At 28.9% G+C, this 18,619-nt stretch overlaps 2 protein-coding genes across 4 annotated transcripts in view; one reads left to right on the top strand and one right to left on the bottom strand.

The window, feature by feature from the left end:
* The window catches only part of LOC107452096 (ribosomal protein L4), a 38,430-nt gene that overhangs the window by 7,639 nt on the left and 12,172 nt on the right, over positions 1 to 18,619 (bottom strand). The window contains exons 1-5 of one of the 3 annotated variants that reach the window (XM_071178894.1): positions 13,936 to 14,003; positions 6,119 to 6,238; positions 4,978 to 5,155; positions 1,865 to 2,110; positions 1 to 125 (exon numbers count right to left, since the gene is read on the bottom strand). In XM_071178894.1, coding sequence (XP_071034995.1) covers positions 1 to 125; positions 1,865 to 2,110; positions 4,978 to 5,155; positions 6,119 to 6,121 — 552 coding nt within the window. In that variant the 5' untranslated portion in view covers positions 6,122 to 6,238; positions 13,936 to 14,003. Of the gene's footprint in view, positions 126 to 1,864; positions 2,111 to 4,977; positions 5,156 to 6,118; positions 6,260 to 13,935; positions 14,004 to 18,619 lie in introns of those variants that run through there. The other 2 variants (XM_071178895.1, XM_016068403.3) reach the window with 2 other exon arrangements.
* Positions 6,502 to 9,880, top strand: LOC107452095 (nicotinate phosphoribosyltransferase). The gene has a single exon (XM_016068402.4). The coding sequence runs from the start codon at positions 6,969 to 6,971 to the stop codon at positions 8,607 to 8,609; it is 1,641 nt and encodes a 546-aa protein (XP_015923888.1). The 5' UTR covers positions 6,502 to 6,968; the 3' UTR covers positions 8,610 to 9,880.

Raw genomic sequence — 18,619 nt, 5'->3', positions numbered from 1 at the left:
TTTTTGAATATCAGCCCAGGCCTTGATTTTTCGTAAAAACTGAACAGCTTGCTTGGTTTTAGTATATTCTTGAACTTTATCATTCACAACTAAGGGAACTTCAGGAATTTGCTCAATCTTATGTCCTATAAAGCAAACAATAATCAGAATAAAAACATCAAAAGCAAAAAAACGTTCAGAAGATTTGAGCAGAAAACAAAAGATTGTATCCAGTTTCTTTTTTATTTGAAAATAAAACCTGAATTTTGGTTAAAATTCATTTTATTAATTAAAAAAATAAATAAATAAAAAAAAAACTCTCGGGCACTTTATTTACAATATGTAAAATCAATTTTCCTTTACCACTTTAACTTCTTTTCCCCGGAGCACAAGATTGCAAGAAATAATTTTTAAGCCTTCTGTAATTAAATTTCATTTTTCAGCTTTAGGGTGATCTGGGGTAATTCCTGATCAAAAAATGCAAACATCTATTTTGTAAGAAAACTATTCAAGATAGAATTATAATATTTACTGGAAGTTTGAGGCTATATGAGATGAGTCCCAGGCTACCTTGTTTTGTTTGAAAATCTAATTANTGATGATGAAGAAGAGGATGATGATAATGATGATGATGAAAGTGAGAGTAATGAAGAAGATGATGAAGAATTAGATGCTGAAATGAATTATGATCAGGACACTGAAGTAATTTGAAGATTTTGTGATAGCTTTGTTGCAGTAAGAAATTAATTTATTAAATTTTTAATCTATATTTTGTGTATCTTGTATTTTGAAGGAAAGTACTCATCTTGTTAAAAAAAAAATTTAGAATTATTTTTTAAATTTGAATTTTCTTGAAAATATTTAACATTAATTACAAATAAAATATATTTTTTGATCACACTTTGGGTTAACTAAAGAACAAAATGCATACTTTTTTTATTTTTTGTGACTGTTGTAATACCTGCTCCCTCATTAAAATAGAATAAATATTTTTCTGCATGAGTTGATATTACAGCAAGCATAAGTCAATCTATGGAAAATGTGTATAATTTTTATATTGCAGTTTATTTTTCTCAGATTGTTTAATTTCTTGTTAAATGTCTTGTTTTAGATAATGCAGTCTAACTACGAATATCAGATGAAATGTTTTTCACCCTGATTTTTGTGATAATATTTGTTGCAAAAGGAAATTTGTGTACCAAAATGGCTTATTTAGGCACTAACTATGTAACTAATTTAAATGAAAAGTAAGAAATAAAAATCGTAAAGCATAAATTATGAGAAAATAACATTAATGGTTTAAATTTTTGCAATTCATTATGATTTGCTCATTTGTATTTTAATAAAATAGGACTAAAAAACAATTACTATACCAATTTGAATAAAATTCAAACTGTATTTTTCCACCATTTTTACTATTTTGTACCTGTAAAAGTCTTGAGACAAAAGTAGAGTGTAAAAATATTTGCGTAATCATAGTATTTTTTTTAAATGATTATTCAATATTATCTCATTTTTTTAATCTCAACAGTAGGCCCACACTAGGTGATCATTATTTACCCCAGAAACAGAGTGATCGTGAATTACCCCGGGTCACCCTATATGAAAAAAACCTACTAAAACTATTATAATCTAATAAAATAACATGTTACATAGGAAATTTATTCTTATAACCAAGCGTCAAAATTTAAAACTTTCCATTAACATTCAGTGGCAGGTAGATAACTTAGTGGACACTTTTTTTTAATCAAACCTTATGAGTCTGACCAATATCAATATTACCTTTTATATCATATTTTTCTTCATAAAAAAAAACTTTCTTTAAAAATCTGCTTAATTGCTCGTAATATATTGACAACTTAATACACATGAAACAATATCATACCTTTAGACATGACCAGGGCTGGAACGCCAGTTGCTGCAATGGCAGAGCATACAGCATAACGACGTTGGTTAACATTTATTTTGCGATGCCATCTCCTCCATGTCTTAGTTGGTGCAAACATACGACCGCCACGACACATGTTACCGAAAGCACCTTGACCAGAACGGTGAGTTCCACCACCACGGACTCTAGGAATTCGAGCTACGGCTCGTCCAGTACCCCAAGATTCAGCAGAAGTTTGATGGCCTAAAAAGTAATACATAATTAGTCAAAACTTATATATCTTAATAGACTATTAAAACACTAACAATTAAATAAAATCAAAAATTTATTAAACAAAATAATTACTCTGGCCAGATATTTTACAGATTTCCATGCATTTCCTATTGTTTTTGACTGATTTACAGTCATCACGCACCAATTATTTGTTCAGGTCTATTTCTATCACCCTGAAGGTTCCAATCAAAAAATTGTTTTACATTAAATTTTTCGTGTTTGCACAGAACATGACAATTCATTTCTAAATCAATTGGTTTCCGTTTTGCTTTTCTAAGGATTTTCGCATGACAAATTTTATGGAACCACTTGATAAGCAAGATTCTTCTTAAACAGTTGTTAATGAAGTTTTTCCATGTTATCTTTAAAACAATGCCACGACTCATATTAACTTAGGACAGATCTAGCACTAAAATTCTAATTTTTGCCGTAGTCGTATTTAGTAGTAGTCTAATTCTTGTTAATTTGTTTTTCCAGAATTTATTGAGAAAAGCATAACTGTTTCAGGGTTTGCTTAATCTATTTAGTTATATATTTACCAGTTCTTCCTCTGTTCGTAACTTTACTGCCAAGATACACAAAAACTGCTTAACTTGTTTTAGTTTATTTCTTAACAATATCATTTAATTGTTTAGGATTAATATTTTAGTTTTATTTTAATTCTTAATAAGCTCCATTTTCCTTGCCTTATATATAAAATATTTGTGTTCGCTTGAAAGTCTTGTTGGCATTAAACATAAGCTGTCTACAAATAAGGCTTTTTTTATTACATCTGCCCTACCATCTATTTTTTTAAAATATTTAAAATGTAAAAGACTGAAACGGATTGTAAATTTAGGCTACAGACAATGTCACTGCCACCTATCTAAAGGTACCTCTTAATAGGATACTGTTGACATGTCATACTAGCTAGTGAATGGGGATTTAATAGTTGTACCAAGGATAGCTACGCTAGTAATAGTCTAGCGTGGACATGCTTTAAAGTGTGTGATTGAGCTATAGAAGCAACAGTGAGAGGAAAACATCGCACATACAAATAGCAAGTCAACTGTTCAGTGCCGACTATCTGTCAAAAGAGGAATGTTCTAATCGACGTGGTCGTGACAAATGAGGTTAGGCATGGTCAGATCACTTCCGAGCCACCAACGTGGGGTCAGGCTACTAACAGTGCTGGCCGTCACTTATCTAAAGGTACCCTAAAATTGATCTTATATACTACACTGACAATTTTTTGAAAAATACCCTAAACAAATGTTTGCTTAATAAAGACATATCCCCCCCCAGTGCACGATAAAACAGTCAAATTTCTTAGAATAAATCAGTCATAAAATAAGCAGCAGAAATCATTAATAGATCTGACTTTGTATCAACTCAATCAGTGTGCAAGACTATATTAAGTCTGACCATGGTTCAGAGTGAATTTCATTTCGCACAAGATTGTCATCTGCAAAAGCATGATACCTACAGCAGACAAAGATTTGTGCTTAAAAATTTACTTATATTTTAATTTAAAAGTAACTTTTATTATTGAAAAACAACTTGATATAAAATTATCAGGGAAATTTTTTTTAATTTTATTAAAATACAATTTTAGGTTAATTTACATAGAAAACCAGAATAAAAAATTTTCTTCAAAAAATAAATTTATATCTAATAAAAATAAATGATACATAAAAAAAAAACATTACTATGTAAGATGCACTATGCAATGTCAACATCTAAACTAAATTAAGCAATTGTAAATAAACAGATTTTTTTCTTAAATAAGATAATCGATGAAAGATTCAATAAGTAAGATAATTTTCTATGTTTAAGATATTAGAATTAACACTTTTAAAATAATTATAACAATGAAAAAGAAATTGCAGTGCAAGATACTAATAGATGCAGGAGAGTAACTGAACTGTAACTTTTTTATTCTTAACTTATCTTTAATGTCAAAAATTGTTTTCTATAAATAGTAATACATTATCTTAACACTTTACATGGTTAAATTAAAATTAGTAAATAACCTGCTAAATTTTCACTTATTCCTAATTCTGATTCCAATTATCACATAAACAAATATATAAAAATGACAGATGAAAAATTTATTTTAATCATGTATAAAAATGGATTAAAAATCCATCCAATTAAAAAAATTCAATAATTTTTTTATTAAATATTCTTAATACCATTTGTTTTTAAACCAAATGGTTAAGAAATTGAACTTTTTAAAAGCACTAATTTAATTCAAATAAGATTTGTTGCTGTTATACATTAGACATGAATTCTAAAGCACGTATTTTACTGGTTAAAAGGAGCCTAATTTCAAATATCATCTGAAACTGTAACACTCATTAGTCTGGGAAATAGTATATTTAAAAAAATAATTTTTGTACTTCATTACATTGTGAATTAGTATCTAAAACTTTTGACTGCAATTTCTTGTGCTTTTCAGAAATTTAATTAAAAAGAACACAGAACACAGAAGTAATGGATATGTAAATACATCAATCTGTATAGTTAGTATTTGTTTCAAACTTAACATCTTGAGCTGATCTATTAATTATATATGCACTTAAAAAAGAATCTCAAAATTACACTAAGTGATTGTCTGTTTGGAAATTTGTTTTATGATTTTAATATTATTTATTAGCATATTTGCAAACTAAAGTGTGAAATGTACTTTTTTGGAATATAAGGTTAAAAATTTCTAGGGTTTGAGTCAGATTAACTTTTACTTGAATCTCAATTACTCTAAAAATTTCTGGTACTGATGATGTAATATAAAATAATAAGAACGTATATAAAAGAGAAAATAAAAGATTGAGGAGCAATTATAAAGATATACTCACCAGCTTCTTTTGAAACAGCATATGGATGTCTTCGATTTTTTGCCATGTTCATATGAACAAAATTAACTATGTCTGGACGTATTGGAGCCCTAAAGACGACAGGGAGGGCCACACCAGTGGTGCCAGGCTCATTATTTTCATTATATACAGTAACTACTGGTCTATGAGCAGCAACTGCCTATAAAGAAAATTTACAACTTTAGCATTAATTGAAAGAAAGAGGCCCCATGTTGTGAAATTGACTTCTTTCTAAGACTGACACAGCTAATCTATTCAATTAATGTGTTAGAAATGGGGAATATTACTGTATCCTGATCTGTAGCAGAATAATTGCTAAATCTTGGCAACTTCCAAGCAGCAGCTGTGAGAAAGTAAAATAAGACCACAAAAGTGGATCAAATCAAAGAGCATAAATCTCTAGCCAACTATAGGCATAGGGTTGTGTTCTACATGCTTTTTTTTTAAAAAAAAATATCAATGCAAGTTTAAAATCTTTCCAATTTGGTACACTAGCACAACAGATTATGTTTGGTACTGAAATATCCCCTGACAATTGAAAAAAAAAATATAAAGAAAATAAGCCAGTCACAATAGAAAGCCTTAATTAAGTGATTTAAGTAACATATAGGCCTAAAAATTAATATTTCCTGTAATACACTGCATACAGTTGCAAAATCAATCACTACAATTTAAAAGAATTGTGAATTCTAAACCTTATAGCTATTTTTTGTGAAGTTTAACTAGAAGTCTAACGAACAATCCAAAAGAAATTAATTTCATAAAATTAAGGAATAAATATAAATTTGGAACATTAAACTTTAATAGGACACACATGGTGTGAGAGACGAGATCCTACGGCTTACGCATAGCCTCTATTTCTCTATCAGATATCATTAATCTAATTATAATGAGTTATACAAATAACTCATTATAATATAAATCTATGAATTTGAGTATCAAATTAATCACATACTTAAGCTTTGAATAATAACATTACCATCTTAACATGCTTTTAGGCTTAACAGTTTAAAACAAACAGGATGTTAAAATGAAAGTAGAAAGCATTGTATAGCTAAAGATCTGTACAAATAATTAAATTAAAGTTAAGATAATTAAATTAAAACACTAATAAAAACTATACCATTTTGCCGCAATCTTAACTCTTTTTGTCGTTAGATTTATGATTTCACGTTGTAATTTGTCCACAGACCACGTCGCTCCTGTCGGTGCATGCAATGTTAAGGCGTTGAGATGTCTTGTCCTGCAAAAAATTACTATCAAATAACTTCTGATTTTATCCAATCAAACAAAAGCATCGCCTCTATCACCCAATCAGAGCTTAATAAATACAGGCTTCAAAACTTCATGAGGAGAGTTTAAAAGTTTCTGGAGTATGAAATTATCAAATTTATTAAGTTTTAATGGATAATTGTAATCTTATTGCCTAATTTCCTAATTAGTTATATTAATAATATTTATAAAAATAAAAATACATTTTTGTTATATTTCTTTCCGTTCGTGGCGCTCCGGTATATCCATCATGACATTGATATTTAAGTTTTTGACATTTGTTTTGATTTGAGTTTTATCGGTTTTATCAATCAGATTTAGTCATGGAAGGAGTTACGAAGGAGTAAAAAGTTCCATAGCTCACGAAATGGACTGCAAACATTCGCGGTGAGAGCACGCGGTAAAATTGAAACAATTGTTGTTCTCTAATGAATATTTGAAGAAATATTCATTGAAGGAAGCAGTTTGAAAAACAGTGTTTAACTCGGAGGCTGTTTGACTGTAATTTTTTTTAAATTTCATTTATTTGGCAGTAATTTAGTAAAATTAATTTTACTTAAAACAGTATTGGCAACAACATATATGTGAATAATAGTTTTCGCTGTCACCGGTCCTGTAAGACAGCTTAGATTATAGTTCTTGTTTTGGAAAGGAGAATGATAAATATCTCTGTATTATACTGATATCACTACTTAGCTAAAATGTCAGAGATGGAAAAGCGCAAACTTCCTCAATTGAATGGAATAGTCCAACCTCTTTTAACAGACTTATATCAAATAACCATGGCTTATGCTTACTGGAAAAGTGATAAATGCGGGGATAATGCTGTATTTGATTTATTTTTTCGAAAAAATCCTTTTCATGGAGAATTTACTGTATTCGCCGGATTGGAGGAGTGCCTTAAATTTTTAGAAAATTTTCGTTATTCAGAGAGTGATATAGATTATTTGAAAAGTGTTCTTCCAGCTACTGTGGAGCCTTCTTTTTATAAGTTTCTTGCTGACCTTACAGCAAAAGATGTAAAGCTCTATGCAATTCCTGAAGGTACTGTAGTATTTCCTCGTGTACCTCTAATTAAAGTTGAAGGCCCTTTGCCTGTAGTTCAATTGTTGGAAACTTCATTTCTTACTCTAGTCAACTTTGCTAGTTTAGTTGCTACTAATGCTGCACGTTACAGAATTGCTGCAGGGTCTGATTTGCAATTGCTTGAATATGGTCTAAGAAGAGCGCAAGGACCGGATGGAGGGTTGTCAGCCTCAAAATACGTTTATGTTGGTGGCTTTGATGGTACCAGCAATCTCTTGGCAGGAAAAATGTATGATATTCCTGTCAAAGGGACTCATGCCCATGCCTTTGTTATGTCCTATTCATCACTAAAGGATTGTAGGTTGAAGACATTGAAAAGTAACAAAGATGGTCAGGAGGTAGATTTAATTGATCTTTCTACAATGTATCGATCTCAGATAATTACTGTCTTGAAAAGCTTGAGTGGTGAAACGAGTGATGGTGAATTGGCGGCTTTCATTGCTTATGCTATATCTTTTCCCAATAGCTTTTTAGCTCTAGTTGATACATATGATGTGAAAAAGAGTGGTTTATTGAATTTCTGTGCAGTGGCTTTAGCGCTTAACGATCTTGGTTACCAAGCGATTGGTGTCCGAATTGACAGTGGAGATTTGGCTTATTTGTCTAATATTGCCTTTGATATGTTTTGTAAATTAGGAGAACACTTTAAAGTTCCATGGTTCAAGCATATGAGCATTGTTGCAAGTAATGATATCAATGAAGAGACCATCATATCTCTTAATGAACAAGGCCACAAAATTAAGTGCTTTGGTATCGGCACCCACTTAGTGACGTGTCAAAAGCAACCTGCTTTGGGTTGCGTCTACAAGCTTGTTGAAGTTAATTCAAAACCCTGCATCAAGTTGAGTTTAGATGTAGAAAAAGTTACAATTCCAGCCTCAAAGACTGTTTATAGATTGTTCGGTAAAGATGGTCATGCGCTTGTCGACTTGCTGCAAATGAAAGATGAACCTGCACCTCGGGTCGGTGATAAAGTTCTCGTTCGTCATCCATTTCAGGAATCCAAGCGAGCTTATGTCCAGCCAGAGAATGTGTTAAACTTGTATGAACTTTGTTTTAGTGAAGGCAAGATTTGTACTTATCTACCTGTTCTGTCTGAAATCCGGCAACGAGTTCAAGATTCATTAGCTACACTACGTTCAGACATTAAAAGAAACTTAAACCCAACTCCATATAAGGTATCTGTCTCTGATGACCTCTATCGTTTCATGCACAAATTATGGCTTGAAAATGCTCCCATTGGAGAACTATCCTAATTGATATGTTGTTATATAGTCTTCAAAAATCTTTATTGCACCATTTCTGTATTCTACGGGACACCAATAGGCTTATTGACCAGCATATTCTTTAACTGCAATTTTTTCCTTAATTTTCAATCGTATAATGTTTATAGATAAACATAACTGATTTTCATAAGCATAATGTAATGTAAGCAACTTATTTAAAATTGCCAGATTATAAATAGTAATTTATTTATTCATTGTTAATTTTTAACTTTATGATTTTGATTTTAAAAAAAAGGTTTATGCTATATTTCTCTCAATGCCTATTGTGCTTGGCACTATTTCTTGGGTTCCTTTATTCCAGAGGTACTGCTTTCTTTTAAAAGTAAGCTGTTTTGATTCTATAATGTTGATTGTAAATTCATGTTATGGGAAATATGTTCTTGTTAACTAGTGTTTACTTGTTAAATTAAATTTGAATTCTTAGATTACATTAAAAAAACTTTATTACAAATTTTTTATGATCAAGAAATATTGATAAAGGAAAACAAATTATAATTCAATGCATAATGATTTCAAAATCTGATTTGTTTATTAGCTTAAAAAGATATCAGTATTCATGTTTTTCTTTTTCTGTTCTTTTCTTATTGTTTGTTTTTGAACTTCATCAAGAGTATTAACTGACATCTGTTAAAAAATTATTGTTTATGAATATTTTTGTATTAATATTGATGTATTGGTAAAAAATATTTTACATATATGAGTGAAAACAGTGATGTTACCTTTCAAAAATATCTAGTTTTAAGATTGTTCATAAGAATCACTTCCTCAAGATGTTTACTTTTTTAATGCCAGTTTTTTTCTTTTTTTAATTTTTAATTGCTGTTTATTAGAGTACCTTTAATTGTGTGTAGCTTTCAATATAGCTGTTCCCTGCTTTTGTGTTATTAAATAAGTATTTCAACTTAATATTGAATCTGAATTTTTCTAAATTAAATATCATTGATTTGCTTGTATAATTGAATTAGTCATTATTAGTTTTTCAATGTGAAGAAATATTGATAATTTTCAAAGTAAAAATGTGTTTAAAAATTTTTTTTTTTATAACTGAGAACATGTTTCATTTGCTTTATAATATTACAGAAAAAAAATCCATGCCGTGTATTGTAAAGTTTTCGAAAATTTATTGAGCATATGTAAAATAATTTTTTAACATTTTTTAGTATTCTTTTATCAAATATTAAATTATTTGAATGTAATGTTTATATATAATTTTTTCCTATAAATTTTATTGTATCATTTAATGTTTTAAAGTCATTTAAGTACCTCAAAACAGTGTATATTTGATTTAAATTTTATTCATTAAAGCAGTGTTTTCATTACAGAAAAAAAGTGGGTGAGAATTTCTCACCCTTTCTCAAAAACTGGGTGAGATTTCAAAAAGTTAGGTGAGATTTCTAAAAATGAAAAAAACACGAATAGACTTGGAAAAGAAATATTTCATTTTTAACATCTTCTAATTTTTAAAGCATTGAATATTTTTGCTGCATTATCACATGGAAAATGTTCTATATCTACTTTTTCATCAGCTATTCTCATTAGGTTGCTCAAATGCTTATCAGTCAATCTGTTAGTATATTTTGTCTTAATTCGGTTTTGGATGCAACAGATGCTGAACTATTCGGAACCACTAAGCAAATTTGTAGCATTGTGCACACACTTTCCTATCCTCTTCACCTGCCAGCATAGGCTTTTCAATTATTTCTGCTATAGAATAGCGAAGTTATTTTCATGTTCTTACTTCATGCTAGTATTTGATTCGTATCCATTGAATATCCGTACTTGTTTTGTTTTGACCGTTCCTACCGACATTTGTTTCCTTTTCATTTGTGCGTTATGGACTAGAAAATGTTGCCTTAACAAGGTATTTGTCCATCTTACATTCAAGCTCAAAAAATTTAAACGTCTTACATGAACAAACCTTACCTACGGTTAACACGTGGTTGAAGAGAAATGTGTTCTGAAAGGGTTTCGGAGGTGGGAGGCATTGTGTTCTGCTGTTCGCACTGGTTCTGAACAATACTGGTAAATAGGAAAGCTTGATAACAATGACCGATGTTGAAAATAAGGAAAGATCAAGGGATTAAGGATTGAGAAACGTATTTCATTTAAAATAGTGGAAGACGAAATTTTTTCCAAAATTCGCGAGATTCGCTCATTTTGAAATTCATTAATAGAGTGCGAGAACTTCTCGCGTTAATCATTTTTTAATGCGAGAAAAGAAAAAATATGCGAGATTCTCGCGTTCTCGCTTTGTAGTGAAAACACTGATTAAAGTAACATTTCCATATTGTTAGTCTCATTTGTAAACTCCTTAGTTGGTGTTTTGTTTGTACTGAAAAAGTGATATTTTTTTTAGCTTGTATTGTATATATATTTTTTTATTTACTATTTTGCATTGCTAGTGATCTCGCATGTTTCCCTTTTATTGATTTTATGTGATATTCTTGTGTTGTTTTAATTAACCTATTTGAATGCATATTTTTATCAAGCACTTAAATTATTTAATTTTAATGTTTTTTTTTTCATTTTCGAAGACTTGTAAGTATATATATATACTCACAAATTTTAATTGTAAGTATATATCTCAATTATGAAAAAAGAAAGAAAATTCCTTTTAATTCTTTATTTTCAATACTTTAAAATGAAAAAGGTTCTGAATAGATTTGAAACCAAATATAAGTTAGGAATTATGTTTGTAAATTTTAAAAAATAAATTGTTGTTTTAGTGTTTTAATTAATGTATAAAAAAAATAAATTAATATCTAATTAAAAAATGAATTAATGCTTTAGTAACTTTAGTTTAGATTAGAAACAATTTTCAAAATGTCTTATTTATTATACTGTTTAAGCTCTCTTATTACTATTTATTTATTATCAAACTGTTTAGGGAATTATACTTTGTTTTGTATCATTTATGTTTAAAAATATTCTATGAAAATATATCTGATCAATCATTGCCATAATTAATGTAGTGTATGGATACAACTAAAAACATAAATAATATTAAAAACTGGTGTTTATAGTTCAGCCATGTTTAATCTATAAATGCTTAGATTTTTTTATTATTTTAATCTTAATTAAATTTCTAGGCATTCCTCAAAATTGCAAGCTTTGGAAACATAGTCAACACTGGATAATTATGCATTGCTGAAATCTTTATTTTATTAGCAAAATAATTTTTATACTCATTGCTGTTATGAAATTCTTCACCTTGCATGAGTATTATAGATTTACTGGCCATTCCTATTAAAGTTTTATTCATAAAGGTTTAAAGTGTTTAAAACAATTTAAAATAGTGGAAAGAAATTTCAACTATCTAAGATGTAGCAACAAAAAAAAAAAATCTAGTTTAAGATTTTGTTAAAATAAATCACATTTAACAATTTCAACAATCATTATAATTTCAAAGACATTATTTTTACAACGCAATTTAATTTTTTGAGCATGAATTTTTATATAAATCATTGTATACGTATTTAATGTTTTCTATGAAAAAAATAGTTCATATTTACCATCTGCCATTTTTTTATAGATATCTTGAATAAAATTATTGGCAATCACGTTTATAGTATTAAATAAATATACTATATGAGCTTTTGCAGTTTTTAATGTGTTTTTGGCTCGATGGTTTAAACTGTGGTTAAAACTGTCTTATTGTCAAAAATTATCACAATTCAAAAAGCTATCACTATTTATCTTCTGAGCTATAGTCCCGGTTTTTTTTCGAATTTTCAGATGTAGGCTTTTTCTGCGGTTAAAAACAGACTTCTCCTTGTCATTGAATGGAAAAATAGTGCATGGCAGGAAAATTTCTGTACAATTTTACCCGGGGCAACACTTGGAGGGTTAATATTTTGTGCTGGAACATGATTGTCGCGATGTATAACATCCTCAAGATAAATACTTGTATGTGGATTGGGTACACTTTAACTCTTATTGTTGCTTATTTTGATGTACCTAATGTACTCTTTAATATTGTATTATCTAGCGCTTAAAAATATTTGTTTAGTAATGGTGTGATTTTATTACTTATAATATAGATAATTTATTATAAAAATAGTTTTTTATTCAAGAAGTTTTCTGAAACATAGAAATGCTAGATGATATTGTTACATATTATTTTTTGAAATACAGCATACAATAATTTATTGCCTTGCTATAATGCAATCTTGAATTGTAAACAATATTTAGCTAGATGTTTTAATTGATTAGTTTTCTTTGTTAGATCTCATACATTAAAATTATTGGTGTGCACAACTTTTTTATTTGTCATATTATTCATGTATTTTCTTATATAAAATTCATATAGTTTGTTAAAAGTTATATAGAAAATTTTATTATTAATATGAAATGTTTTGAGGGAAAAAAATACAGTTTTCAATAACTTGGGAACAGAATTCTTACATTGAATTGAAATATTTTAATTAAAAGAAAAAAAGCGATAGGTTTTAAAATAATATTTGTTCTTTAGACTAAGCTTTGCAAAGTCAAACATGTTTAATTTTTTCCCTTTTTTTATGCTTATTAATATATAAATTGAAGTTTTATTAGAAATTTCTATTTACTTCTAATAGAGTTTTATGTGTTTACAAAATGGTGCTCATTATTTATTGTAAATTGAAATGCTCACAATTTGTTTTATTTTTAAACCAATTTTTATATTTTATTTTATAAAAAGAAAAGTATTTTATTTCTATGTTAGCGTTATTTTTGCATACATTTTATTTCCACAATTTACAAATAAGTTTATGAATATAAGAATTAAAGGAAATGCTTATAGTGCTTATTTTTAAGAAAATAATGGCTCGTAGATTTAATTATGTCTGTTACTAATATATATCTTTGTTGAATAAAAAATGTTTCACTAGATGTGTATCTTTAATCCTTAACGTGTTTACTACAAGTCAAATGAACCAATTTTTAACTCCTGCAAATGAAGACGAAATTAAAAATAAGAAAAAAATTTATATACAGATAACTAGAATTGAATTTGAATAAAGTTACGAAATTCGGTACTGAAACGTACTTTCTCTGGATAACGTACTAAATCTATTTTTTCTAAATTTTAATTAAAAACCTGCGTTTTCCCTATCGAAATTCTTCCTGCTTAATTTTTGGGACATCTATGACATTTTTAATATTCAAATTATAGATTAACAAGCAAAACAACTAAAACTAGGTTCTATAAAGTATTTTAATGAAAAATAATTTTTAGCACAAATTATTTGTCATTAAAAAGTTTAAATTAACATCATGAGGCAAACGTTTACGCGAAATATACAGATCCTTACCATACCTGTATTACCATGAATAAATGAACCACCCTGAATAACTAATGATCGGATCTTTATGTTCTAGAACTCAAACCTAATTGCTCAAGGAGGTAACAAGATATTAAATAGTGCAGACGATATTTTAAGTTACGAAATCAGACACAAGAACATACTTTCTCTACATAAACATGTCTTTTTCCCCCTACTGATTCGGATTTCTGACGCCCACATTATTAGGGGTAGCCGCAATCTGGAAAAAAATGGTCACAATAGTTTGGTCAGTAGAGAGATGACTTTTAGAACAGTAGTGGATAACTTTTTAAGCAAATTTAAACATGTTTGCATACAATTATAAAAAAAAATTCGTTTAGCTAAGGCAAATTGAATGTAAAATATAACTTTGTCAATATTTATTATTGATTTTATTAATATTCAAAAATATTTTAAATTGAGAGGGTTACAATTTTTACATTGTTTTGAATAATGTATTTACATGTCAAAATACAAAATTTGAGCGAAATCGGTTGTATAGTTCCAGCAAAATTGAATTTAAAAAATACGACTTTTACGAAATTTGATTGAACTTTTCAACCGATTTCGCTCAAATTCCTTTTTTTGTCATTTAAAAATACATTCTCTAAAAAGATATAAAAAATTGTATAACTTACAATTCAAAAAATTTTTGACTCATAATGACTATTATGAAACAAAATAAAATAAATATTTAATAAAAGTTATTTTTGTAACATGAATTTATCTTAGAATAAACGAATTTTATAATTGTGAACAAAAATTTTTCAATTCGTTTAAAAAGTTTTCGAGGTATGGCGAAATACGCAAAAAGTTAAATTAACATTAAGGGGTTCATGGCCGCTACTTCCTGTACCAAAGAATATATAGGGGAGAATATATTATCCTATATATTCTTTGCCTGTACTTTGGAAGTTATAAATCCGAATCGGTCGGAAAAAAAGGTATGTTTTTACAGAGAAAGTGCGTTTTTGTGTCTGATTCCGTAACTTAAAATATCGTCTGCTCTAATTAACGTATTTGAGGTCAGTCCCTTGAACCATTCATTATGATTGACTTCTCGAACGCGAAGATCCGATCATTAGATCAAAAGTTATTTAAGGTGGTCCTTTTATTTTTTGCACACTGTTCATGCTGATAAGTTTGTGTGCTTTGGTATCTATAAATATATTTCATACAGTATACATTTTTGACGAGACCTCATGGAACAGACGTACACTTTATCAAATGTATCAATTATGTGTGATTTAAACAGACATTTCAGTTTATGTCCGGCCAAAAATGCTACTAATGCGGTCATACCTCAATCAATGAAACTAGCAGATAATTTAAATTTTATAACCGTCATTTAATAGCCGACCCAATTTTGAGTTAGCGACTTTGCCAATGTTTACCTTTGTAATTTTGTACCCAATCCAGAAGACAAAGTAACTCCTGGCTCAAGTATTGATCGAAAGTAGTCTTCATGGAGGACTTTTTGATGGAACAAACCCGCATTTGCATTGCATGGAGAGGAAAACTTCCCACGGTTAGTCTGATGGCAAGGAGACTCTACCCCTTGATTCGTCTACCACTGAAGATATTTTACGTCATTGTGGTCAGTGCGAGCCGGATGCGGAATTCGTATCGACAAGCCATAGCTGAGATTCAAACCTGGGTCACCTCATTGGGAAAATTATTTGACCCTTAGCCTATACGGCTTCCGATTAGCCAAGATTGTAAATGTTGACTCTTTAAAAAAAAAAAAAAAAAATTTCTCCTTTTCCTACTTTTTGTGCAGTAAGTGTAGACTAAAATATCGGCAGGCTGTACTTGAAAGATATATGGTGGTGAATTCTATGTTAAAATTGGAATACTATTATTCGATAATTCGCTAATGATTAACACGAAAACTGTGTTATGAAGAAGAAAAAAGTTTGGAACTTAGCTAACTTTCTTTATTTCATATGTGCTTTGTCACATCAAACTTAAAAAGAATTTTTGAAATTTCTGTATTTTTATACCATACTAAAGAACTTAAGTTACGGCAGTTTTAAGTACTTATACTTGCGTCAAACCTAACTTTAAAGCATACTTTGTAGTACTGCCAGAAAAGAGTAGTTTGCATTAATATTTTTAATCTTGTTAAAACAGGAGGCAGCAACCAAATACTGATTGTATTGATAAGAATAGTTGTAATTAAGAATTAAATCAGAAAGCAAAGTATGTCTTCCTCTCTCAGAAGTGGAATTTAATTTATTATTGCTCAAAAACGGTTGAAATAAAATATTTATTTTAGAATAAATTTAGAAACAAAATTGACGTTCAAACAATATTTATCTTTTTAGCGGATTACATCAAAATAAGAACCACAATAATATTACATTTTTGTATTAACACTAACAGCATAATAGTTAAGTGGCTTCTAAAAGTCAGTTCTATTACATAGCGTAATTACGTTTAGAAATGAAATATACGTTTTTAAAACTATGCTTTAAATAATAATTAGTATTTTCATGATTGTATTTACATAATGAAATTAATAATATATGAATTGTAATCTACATATGAACCATCAAAATTGAATTAACGTACAAAATAAGAAATGAATACCATTATATATTTTTAATTAATGATATTAGTTAAAAGTTCCATTATGGTTTTAAAAAACATTCTTTACTTGCGAGGCAAAGGCTCTAAAATAATAAACAAAGCACAATTTTTTTTAAAAATCAAATTCATTTTTGATCTAATGATCGCATTTTCACGTACAAAACTCTATTTTAAAATTTCGAGGAGTTAAACTTAATTATGCTAATGGTTGAGATGTGCTGACAATATTAAAGTTACTGTGTCAGATACAGAAGCGTGCTTTCGCGGAATAAACACACTTTTTTGTTGTTGTCAGTTTTGGATTCTTGACACTTAATAAATATGTTGCCCAATAGTTTAGGCAGGAGGGCGGTAGCGAGCTTTGCCCTCTTAAATATTAATTAATTTCTTTATTTTTTTTGTGTGTATTTTACCATACGTTTGTTGCTGTTTAAGGGAATCGTTTTCCACGCAATCGTAAAACTCGTTTACTTAAAGATAAATTCTCAATTAAAAAATAAAAATAATATTTTTATAATCATTTATTTATATTAATAATGATTAAGCAAAATTTGACTTATGTAAGGCAGTGTTCCCCGATCCGCGGACCGGTACTGGTCCGTGGATCAAATGGCAAAGATCCGCCCATTTCATTGAAACTGAATTTGAATTCCTAGGTTTATACCCCTAATTAAAATATCTGTATTCCATTAAAATTTTATTTATTTAAAAAAAATGGATCCCCGAAAGTAGTGACATACATTTTTTAATGATTGTAATGTATCATTGTCTCCGATTACCCCCAGATGGAGCCGTCTCATTGCAAAGAAACAAAGCTCAGGGTTCTCATAGTCCTAACGTTCTAGTAAGTTAAAATGTTAAATCACTTTATATTTATTTTTTGGTGTAACTGTATTTTATTTTGAAGACATGTTTGAGTACAATTAAATTAAAATTAATAAATCAAAATAATCTGAAATATAAACAATTAACGCCCCTCTCCCCAGCGGGCCGCGGTAAAATTATGAAACGTTGACAGTTCCGCGGTGATAAAAAGATTGGGGAAAACTGATATAAGGCATATAAATTTGTACAGAATTTTTTACCTTGTAATTCTAAATGGAAAAAAAATCCTAAGCTTGAACGGAATGGACCAAATAACTATTGAGCAATGAAAATTCGAAAATACGACTTTTTTGAAATTTCATGACTCAGAAACTATTTAACCGATTTCGCTCATTTTTTTATATTCATTTAAAATTATGTACATAAAACCTTGTATATTTAACAATTAAAAAGATTTTTTTACCGTCATTAAGATTAAAGATTAAGAATTATAAAAAAAAAAAATGCGTAGAAATATCATAGGATAAACTTGTTTTATAATTAGAAACGAAAGTATTTCGAGTTTATTGAATATTTCCAGAGATCTTTTAAAATACTTAAAAAGTAAAATTAACATTTAGGGGCACAAAGTTTGGATTTCTCTCCTTATGAAACTGTTGGGATGATATTTTCCATATTGAGGTTACCCTATATTTTAAGAGTTAAGAGTTCAAACCAATAAAAATAAGGTTATAAAAATGTGTTTATTCAGCGATTGTGTTTGATTCCTTTTACCATATTATTGTCTGTACAAAAATCACTAGCATATTTAAAGTTAGTCCCTAGACACTTCAAAACTATATCGTAGTATGTGACAATCCGCTAACGAGAACAAAAGTTATTACTATGATCCATGGGTAACGTAGGTGTCTAATTTTTAAAGGGAAATGAAATTGAAATACACAGTCACAATACTTTTCTAAACTTCATGCATAGGGAAATTTTTATATCTGTAAAAAGTGCAATTATTTGTGCAACTTTCTTTCGTTTACGAAGTTGAACGATGAGGATTTGTGAAATTTTCTTGATATACCTGAAATATTAGGCGAGACCATTTATTTTATTTTGTTTTAACAGCAGATCCAATACTGAGTTTACGACTAACAATGTTCAACCCCATAGTCTTTTAATTCTAAACCCAACCCTGAAGACTGGAGAACTCCTGGATCAAGCATTGGTGCAAACTAGTCGTCGAGGGAGACTTATTGATGAAGCTATCCC

Source organism: Parasteatoda tepidariorum, chromosome 3, assembly GCF_043381705.1.
Source record: "Parasteatoda tepidariorum isolate YZ-2023 chromosome 3, CAS_Ptep_4.0, whole genome shotgun sequence".
Taxonomy (NCBI): domain Eukaryota; kingdom Metazoa; phylum Arthropoda; class Arachnida; order Araneae; family Theridiidae; genus Parasteatoda; species Parasteatoda tepidariorum.
This window is presented reverse-complemented; position numbering and strand designations above follow the sequence as displayed.

Excerpts from the sequence above, each read along its gene's own strand:
- LOC107452095 (XM_016068402.4), top strand. The coding sequence starts at position 6,969 with ATGTCAGAGATGGAAAAGCGCAAACTTCCTCAATTGAATGGAATAGTC.